Source organism: Oncorhynchus tshawytscha, linkage group LG01 (assembly GCF_018296145.1).
Source record: "Oncorhynchus tshawytscha isolate Ot180627B linkage group LG01, Otsh_v2.0, whole genome shotgun sequence".
Lineage (NCBI taxonomy): Eukaryota > Metazoa > Chordata > Actinopteri > Salmoniformes > Salmonidae > Oncorhynchus > Oncorhynchus tshawytscha.
In genome coordinates, this window is record NC_056429.1 from 46236859 (window position 1) to 46246659 (window position 9801).

General features: G+C 40.1%; 1 protein-coding gene across 3 annotated transcripts; it reads left to right on the forward strand.

Moving 5' to 3' along the window:
* The first annotated feature begins 2226 nt into the window (after positions 1-2226).
* Positions 2227-8363, forward strand: LOC112261681 (protein yippee-like 3). 3 transcript variants are annotated; one of them, XM_024437206.2, is made up of 5 exons: positions 2227-2976; positions 4251-4369; positions 7046-7089; positions 7809-7917; positions 8086-8363. In XM_024437206.2, the coding sequence occupies exons 2-5, from the start codon at positions 4253-4255 to the stop codon at positions 8173-8175; spliced, it is 360 nt and encodes a 119-aa protein (XP_024292974.1). In that variant the 5' UTR covers positions 2227-2976; positions 4251-4252; the 3' UTR covers positions 8176-8363. The 3 variants fall into 3 exon arrangements, with proteins under 3 accessions (XP_024292974.1, XP_042177956.1, XP_024292984.1); XM_042322022.1 differs by lacking the exon at positions 2227-2976 and adding an exon at positions 3108-3549; XM_024437216.2 differs by lacking the exon at positions 2227-2976 and adding an exon at positions 3108-3545.
* Positions 8364-9801: the final 1438 nt, after the last annotated feature.

Consider the following 9801-nt stretch of genomic DNA (forward strand, 5'->3'; position numbering starts at 1 on the left):
CACAATGAATAAGTGCTGAAAACATGGCACTGGACTGGTTCATCGAAATCTAGATAAGAATTTCAGACTTGAGAGTTGAGCACAAGTCAGATCTTTAGCTAATGTAAATTTCTTATCATGTTCATGTATAATGATTTAATTCTGTTTTTAGAACAATAATTTGCCCCATTATTTTCATTTTTGTTTGTGGCTTTGATGGTATGCCATCTAACAGTGGCTATATTAGTAGGCCTACTGCCAATGTTATGTGTCAGTACTACTGCCTGTGTCTAAGTTTAACTTAGAGTGGATGCGAATGTCAGAAGACTCAAGCCTGGTGTGGGTGTAGGTCTGGGCACCACTCCCCCCGTGGTGGGGGTGAGTTGGCGGCATGAGCAGTGGTGTGGGCTGGTATGGATAAAATGCCAGGGTCGAATTCTTGTCCCAGTCCACCCCTGCGGCTCAGCTCACTAATAATCACCTATTTTTTAAAACATTTTGACAGCGAGGACATATAACCAATTTTCAGTGCAGCGCTCTTGACCTTGTTAATCCAGTGGCTTTATTAGGCCTACAGTTATTCTGTTATGTAGCAAGTAAACTGTAGCTAGTATACGGTCTTGAGCTACAGTATCATATCCATAGAATCTCTATGATCTTTCTCATGCGTGACCAAGGACAACACGGACAGGATTCAGATGACTTCTACATAGCTTAACCTATGAAACTAGACAGAAGATGGTCCCATTTGCACTCATATCAACAGAACATCCCTGGTCATCCCTTTTGCCTCATCTGGCAGACTAACTAAACAAATACCATGTTTTTAAATACTGTTGGAGTGTGACCCTGGCTATCTATAAATAAATAAATAAAATGGTCCTGTCTGGTTTGCTTAATAAGGAATTGAATTATTTGTACTTTTACTTTTGATACTTAAGTATATTTAAAAACCAAATACTTTTACTCAAGTTGTATTTTACTAGGTGACTTTCACTAGAGTCTTTTTCTATGAAGGTATCTTTACTTTTACTCCAGTATGTGAATTGAGTACTTTTTCCACCACTGGTGTCAGTAGGCGAATGTGATAATATGAGGTTGTGAGTAACAAAACAAAATCCCAGGACATGCACATATTTGATATGGACAGAAAGTTAAGTTAAGAATGTAAGCTATATAAGCTAGCTAAATTTATTAATGAATAAATTGGCTACATTTCTTTAAATTGACTATTCTGTGAACTGCCTTGTGCAAGTTTTAAAATTGTCACAATACCTGTTAGCAAAGGTGTCAGCTAGAGATGACATGCAGGGATTTGTAATCTTGCACAATGTCTACTTTGATGCTAATTACTATTTTAGAATCTGAGGGTAAATAGAGACATATGTCACCTTATCCAGGAGAGATTTGCATAGTTATCAAAACATCATGCCAGGGTAAGCCCACACCAAACACAAACCTTATTTTAAAATCCCTTATGGGAAAAATGAATGGTGGAAAAACGATATTAACCATTTCCCTGTTTGACAGCTAGGTATTATGACACCTCCGCTGTGGGGCTCTATGTCGAGAAACCTGACTAGGTAATCTCATGATTTAAAAGCTACATGACATTACAGAGAGCAAGTTAATCATTTCACATTTCAGAAAATATTTGTAGTTGCACTTGTTCTTCACATGAGGCTGCTTGGGGGGGGGGGCTCGGCTGGAATTGCAAACATGGAAGGACAAACATGGAATGGCATCAAATACATGGAAACCATGTGTTTGATACCATTCCACTAATTCCGCTCCAGCCATTACCACGTGCCCGTACTCCCCAACTAAGGTGCCACCAGCCTGCTGTGGTTCACGTAATTCGTGCTAATGTTGAGTTTTTGACCTAGTGCCCAATTAACTTCCATTCTCTCCTTGATGGAGTGATCTCCTGTCCCAGATTGCACCGAGCTGCCCATTGACAAAGCATTTGCAACGTACACAATGTGCGTAAATACGATTCCAATTGAGCTTCTTTCCCATCTCCTCAAAAGTATCTCTGGACTCGGCAGAGGCTAATGGTTCCAGCAACCTGGAAACTTGGGAAAAAACGAGCTCCGACTAGGAAAAATCGTTTTGAAAGGTCATCCAACTCGGAATTACAATTCGGAAACTCGGGCATATTTCTAGAGCTCCGATTTACCGACCTGAAGATCACTGCCGTCACGAATTTTTTTAAAGAAGAAATAAATACGTTTTTTCCGAGTTCCCAGTTGTCTTGAAAGTACCACAACTATGGCATTGTTCTATTAAACTGGCCCGGGTTAAATGTGCCTATAGCCCGTCGTGTGAGCGCGAAGCGCCCTGCTCAAATCGAACAAATCTGCACGGCTTGGTTATGTTGTTAACAAGGCAGCATTGTTCATGCTTCAGAAACATGGCTCACAACCATGCCTGGGAATCGAATGCAAATAAACTTTCAGCCAGTGCAAACAATGCCTACATTGGCGCCCGGTCGAATCTCCTCATAGAAATGAGTAACAATTCAACCTAAAACTGTTCGACCTACATTCCCCCAGTCAATCTGACGATTCCCATTGGTCGTTGGGGATTGTTTTGTAGCTGGTGACGTGTTTGGTTCCGCCTCCTTAACCAGCGTTGTAAACAAACACTGCATAATATTGCAAGTTTGTCCGTCACCACGAAAATATCCTATCTGCAAAAAACGTTGTCTGAGTAGCTATTGTTATTTTAACTACAACATACACGAAACTGGTTCATCTCCGATGAAAAACGTGTTCCTGTTGTCAAGTGTGAGAGACCGAGAGAAAATCTGCACCACGATTCTTCTTGTTTGTTTGGATCCATCTGTCCGATGGTTTCTTGCTGAAAAAGTGACCCAACAAGCTATCTCCTAGACGATTTAGCAATTTACTGATGCATCTTAGTTGACCATTTTAGTTGCTGGTCATATCTTCGTTCAAATTAGGTCTTCCACTGAAACCCCGACAACTACTTTAGGTGAGTCCAGGGCTATTCTATTGTGCTTGTATTTCCTTCCATGTAGGTTGCTAGCTAAACCTGAAATGGCGGGTTTACAGTAAACATATTCAGCGTCTTCTCTAAACCCAGATTATGGTTCAGTTGATAGCTAGCAAGATAACGTCAACATGTTAGCTAGTCTCTCACGATAGTTGGCTCAAATGGATAGCTAGCTACAGAGGAAGGCGGTCGATGAATAATTCACTGTATGCATCGTTTTGGGGAATTATTGGCTCGCTGCCTATGTAACGTAAATTAGCTAACGTTAGCTAGTTGCTTTGTCCGAATGTGGGGCGAGTCAGCCAACGTTAGCAGGCCAGCAAAATTGCAAGGATCAGAGTGATGTTTTGCTTGTTCTTGTGTATGCCGTGGCATTAATACCGAGACGTTATTTTGAAATTATTCTAGCTACACTAATGGATTTTCACACGGACATTGAACCGTTTTAAATGACATAAGACTTGAGTAACAAGTAACACATTTTCCTCATCCATCTATGGAGCGCTTCTAACTGACCATACATCGTCGGGTTTAGCTGGTACAGTAAAGTAGGTAAATGCATGTTGTGTTCTGTCTGGTGCAATGGTCAGAGTTATTGGGATCCTTGCGACGTCCCTACCCAAAACTTAACCCCTAACCGTAAACCCTTACTTAAAACATATCAAATGTAAAATCAATAGGTAGGGACGTTCCAAGGATCGCTTGATTAGCACGGACCCTGCTGTAATTTTACCAGGAAGTGTGCTGCGAATTAGACATACATATGGCTTAAAATAAAGTCACTCATATGCGCCCAGACCTGTTTCCCACTCCTAATAATACAGTTAGTTAATTGTGTGATTCCTTCTGACATTTGACACTCAAGGTGTCATGCCTAAATGTAGGAAATTAACAGTTGAGTGCATGCGTTTTCTACAATGCTGGCATTACTTCTTTGCAGTGTTGGACAGGACAGAGGACAGCCAGCCAAATGTTATTGAACTTGTTTCTTTCTCTTGCATTTTTCAGTTGAAAGCCATGGGAATCATACGTTTTTTGTTTGTGTTTACCCAAATTTTCCTAACCCCATTTGGCAAATGAGCTTACAAAATGGCATTTTCTCATAGTTACTACACTTCACAAATAGTGAAATTTAGGGTTTACCACGATCACATTTAAGAGTAGCCTAGCGTTAGGAGCCCCAGGAATGCCCAATATCCTCTCTGTCTCTCCTGTTAATCGCTAAGTCTCTGTTTTCTCCTCTATCTCCTCAGACATGGTGAAGCTGACAAAGGCTAAGACGTTCCAGGCGTACCTAGACTCGTGCCACCGAAGGTACAGCTGTGTTCACTGCCGAGCACACTTGGCCAACCATGATGACCTCATCTCTAAGGTGAGACTACAGGGGCCGTTTATGGCCAGTGGGTTAAATTCCATATAATTGTGTTGGATGCAGCGGTTGGAACAGAACAGAAAACTGGAAAATAATGTCATTTTTCAATAACAGAAACAGAACGAAAGTGATCCATACTGCTCCATAAGAGAACCGTTATTTTAAAAGCATGAAAACCAGTTAATGTTATTTTATGTTCCAGGCATTTTTTTCCATAGTCCCACAAATAAAACGCAACAAAGAGCCTATGCAAAACCCTCTCTATCACTCAGAAACATATTCCAGTGTCTGTCTGCAAGCTGAAAATCTTAAACTCTTAGACTAAACACGCACAGGCAATCTGCCCCTCCCCTCTCTGAAGCATAGGCTACTGTACTGATGTTAGAAGCATAAGAAGACTGGATGGACATTTTTTAATTAGCTAGAGAATAATGGATTTACTTTTTCAATGTCAGTTAACTACTTAGTTATCACATTTCATGTTGGACTTATTTTTTTATTCTGGTGCCGTTCTGCAAACACAAGTGTTAGCTTGCTAGTTCAAAGTTCCCTCATAGAAGCTGCTCCGCCTAGGTATAATTCTGTGGACCTAATTCAGATAATGGATGTCACAGCAAGATGCCTCGCACTTCAAGCCTGCTCCTCAACCCTCTCGCTCTCTCCTGACCCATAAGATTTCAGTCACACCTTGCGAAATAGGCTACACTTGTCTGTCCATCACGCATGTAAACAACTAGCTTTCCTGCTCTATCCGCACTGATTGGGAAATAATTTAATGAGCTAAATGTAGAAACTGTTGATTTCACAGGTAAAAATTAACAGAAAGGAACTACATAAACAGGTACTTTTTTGGGGTTCAAAACTGTTCAGAGTAGAGGTCGACTGATTATGATTATTCAACACTGATACCGATTATTGGAGGACCAAAAGAAAGTCCATACCGATTAAATCGGTCGATTTAAAAAATATATATATATATAATTTATTTGTAATAATGACAATTACAACAATACTGAATGAACACTCATTTTTATTTAATATAATATATCAATAAAATCAATTTAGTGTCATAAATAATGAAACATGTTCAATTGGGTTTAAATAATGCAAAAACAAAGTGTTGGAAAAGAAAGTAAAAGTGCGATATTGGCCATGTAAAAAAAGCTAACATTTAAGTTCCTTGCTCAGAACATGAGAACATATTTAAGCTGGTCATTCCTTTTAACATGAGCCTTCAATATTCCCAGGTAAGAAGTTTTAGGTTGTAGTTATTATAGGACTATTTCTCTCTATACCATTTGTATTTCATATACCTTTGACTATTGGATGTTCTTACAGGCAGGCACTATAGTATTGCCAGCCTAATCTCAGGAGTTGATAGGCTTGAAGTCATAAACGGCGCAATGCTTGAAGCACAGCGAAGAGCGGCTGGCAAATGCAGGAAAGTGCTGTTTGAATGAACGCTTACGAGCCTGCTGCTGCTTACCACCGCTCAGACTGCTCTATCAAATATCAAATCATAGACTTAATTAAAATATAACACACAGAAATATGAGCCTTAGTTCATTAATATGGTCAAATCTGGTAACGATCATTCCGAAAACAAAACGTTTATTCTTTCAGTGAAATACGGAACCGTTCCATAATTTATCTAACAGGTAGCATCCATAAGTCTAAATATTGTGGTTACATTGCACAACCTTCAATGTTATTTCATAATTATGTACAATTCTGGCAAATTAATTATGGTCTTTGTTAGGAAGAAATGGTCTTCACACAGTTCCCAACGAGTCAGGCAGCCCAAACTTCTGAATATACCCGGGCTCTGCTTGCACAGAATACATGAGAAGTGACACAATTTCCCTACTTAAAAGAAATTCATGTTAAAGGCAATATTAACTAAATATGCAGGATTAAAAATATATACTTGTGTATTGATTTTAAGAAAGGCATTGATGTTTATGGTTAGGTACACATTGGTGCAACAACAGTGCTTTTTTTGCGAATGTGCTTGTTAAATCATCACCCGATTGGCGAAGTAGGCTGTGATTGGATAAATTAGCAGGCACCGCATCGATTATATGCAACGCAGGACAAGCTAGATAAACTAGTAATATCAACCATGTGTAGTTAATCACTAGTTGTGTTAAGATGGATTGTTTTTTAAGATAAGTTTAATGCTAGCTAGCAACTTACCTTGGCTCCTTGCTGCACTCACGTAACAGGTAGTCGGCCTGCCACGCAGTCTCCTCGTAGAGTGCAATGTAATCGGCCGTAATTGGTGTCCAAAAATGCAGATTATGAAAACTTGTTATCGGCCCAAATAAATTGGCAATTCCAATTAATCGGCTGACCTCTAGTTCAGAGCTTTATTTTGCTGGTCAGAAAACAAAAAAATGTGGTTTTGTTTAGAACCAAACGATTGGAAAATCATTTTTGTTCCAACCCCTGGTTGGCTGTGTGAAATTATATTACATTTCATTAACATTGGAAAAAACAAGAAAAACAGCCACAGTCCTCTGTTGCATTGTAAGCTGGGAAACGTTACCTCAATGTCCCACTTTCTTTAAAACCACCGATTTGTATTTTTTATTTATTTGATTTCTTGCATTGTTGCTCTCTTTCTCTCTGTCTTTGTGGCACATTTGAGTTTATTCTCTTTTTTCTGTCGTCCAGTCTTTTCAGGGAAGCCAGGGACGTGCTTACCTCTTCAACTCTGTGTGAGTATCTTTACTTGTCATCCAGTGTATTGGCCATATAGCCTACACAGTGTACCCATAACTAATGAGCAAAATAGTATCCCTTTTAGGTCCCTTAAACACAGTCCCACCTTAGTTACAGCTCAAGCCTCAGTACACTGCCATTATCATGCATCTGCCAGGTTCTCCTTATGCCACTTCAGTGTGTTTACTCTAGTCCTGTAAGCCATACAAGACAGTTCACTATCCTAAAAGTGAATGGCACGTTCTAGTTGAGTTATATTTACTTTCTGTTTGCTGTAGTTTGATTTTTTTTTTTTTAACTAGGCAAGTCAGTTAAGAACACATTCTTATTTACAATGATGGCCTAGTGGGTTAACTGCCTTGTTCAGGGGCAGAATGACAGATTTTTACCTTGCCAGCTCGGGGATTCAATCTAGCAACCTTTCGGTTACTGGCCAAACGCTCTAACCACTAGGCTACCTGCCGCTCCATTTAGTAGTTAGCATGTCATTTCTCAGCTGGTGCATAGCAAACACCCTCCGATTTGGGGCTAAATATTAGGTTCTGGATAGCATTATCACATTTCTTGTTTTAAAAAAAAATATATAAATATATATATGCTTATCTGGTGGGTCACCAGAAAATCTGATAGGCTTAGGTTAGGTCACAAAACAGACATTTGTGGCGGGGAACCATGTCTGTAATTGACCTGTGGTTCTTGTTCCTGGTGTTTTCAGGGTGAACGTGGGCTGTGGTCCTGCCGAGGAGAGGCTGCTACTCACCGGGCTCCACGCTGTGGCAGACATCTACTGTGAGAACTGCCATACCACACTGGGCTGGAAATACGTAAGGACAAACACACACACATACTATGCTACTTATCTATGTCTACACACTGTAAAATAACTCAAATAATATCCTCAAATCCCCATTCTCAAAAAATGTGGATGTCTTTTAAGCTTGTCTACTATGCACTCCAGCCTCTTATCCCCCCCACCATCTCTATCCCTACAGGAGCAGGCCTTTGAGTTGAGTCAGAAGTACAAGGAGGGGAAGTTCATCATTGAGCTGTCCCACATGATAAAGGACAACGGCTGGGACTGAGAGGTGAAGGGAGATGTTTTCATTGATGTTTCATCCCTCATCCATTGTTCTTCCTGGCCTGAATGTGTGTCCCCTCACCCTGCGTAAGGGCCATCGGCTCTGCCACTCCGTCACTTAATACAGCTTTGCCAAGAGTAGCATGTGATGTTTATATATATATATATATATATATATCACACACACACACACAAAGTATACCAAACATTAGGAACACCTTCCTAATGAACAGCCTCAATTCGTCTGGGCATGGACTCTACAAGGTGTCGAAAGCGTTCTTGTAGAGTGCTGGCCCAATGTTGACTCCAATGCGTCCCACAGTTGTGAAGTTGGCTGGATGGCGGAACATTCTTGATACACACAGGAAACTGTTGAGTGTGAAAAATCCAGCAGCGTTGCAGTTCTTGACACAATCTGATGCGCCTGGCATCTACTACCAAACCCCATTCAAAGGCACTTAAATATTTAGTCTTGCCAATACACCCTCTGAATGGCACATACACAATCCATGTCTCAATTGTCTCAAGGCTTAGAAGTCCTTCTTTAACGTGTCTCCTCGCCTTCATCTACACTGATTGAAGTTGATTGAACAAGTGACATAAATAAGGGATCATAGATTTAATCTGGATTCACCTGGTCAGTCTATGTCATGGAAAGAGCAGGTGTTCTTAATGTTTTTTTATACTCTGTGTTTGTGTGAGATATATACATACATACACACACTCGTAGGTTTTATGAGTTTCATATAAAACCTACCCCAGTTACGGGAGCACCTTTGTCAATATCCCAATGTTTAGTTTTATTGTGGTAGAGAATGAGCGAGTACAGACTGTGTGTGTGAGCGCGAGCGAGAGTTTGTATACACTTGGGCATGTGTGAGTTGTGTGTGTGTGTGTGTGTGTGTGTTGCAGTGCGACCACCTTAGCAACCTCACTAAATCCTACTCATGTAATCCGTGCGTCTGTGTGGGATTGCAGTTATCAAAAAAACTAAATTCTCTCAAGTGCAATTCACAGGGTTGAGACAATTAGAACGTTATGCAAAAACATAGCGCCCTGAATGCTGTTCCCTTTTTTGGAGTTTTTAGGTGAATGTGTGAAAAAGCAAGTTATACCTTGCTTTGTGTGTGTGGGTGTGTTTTTTTTAAGACTTCATACTTAATGATTGATGGTGCAAGCAGAGTTGGAAAAAAAGTAATTATGTTTAGTGCTGCTCTGTCATGTTACTGTTGGAGTATGAAGTGCAATACAGTAGGGTGTCTGCGGGGTTAAAGTTCACTTTAAAATGTCATCAATATAACATTGGTCATGTTTTTTTATCCTTTAAATGGCAATCAATGCATTCCGTTGTTAATGATGTCAAGGGCTGCAGCATTACAGTTTGTAAGTGTTTCTGTGCGATTGACCCATGTGAGTTTGAATACTGTGTGTGTAAATGTTTGGCGTATGGGTATTCTCTCTGTATGCTGCCTGTGGGTATGCATTTTATGGTTTGTGTGTGTTTATACAGTGTGTAAGAAGTGTGAGTGTAAGATTGTATGATCAGATACAGTACTTTCTAGACAGTTAGCAAATGCTTTAGTTTGGGGGTAAAATCTATTGTTTCTGATGTAATTGGATATCCATTTTT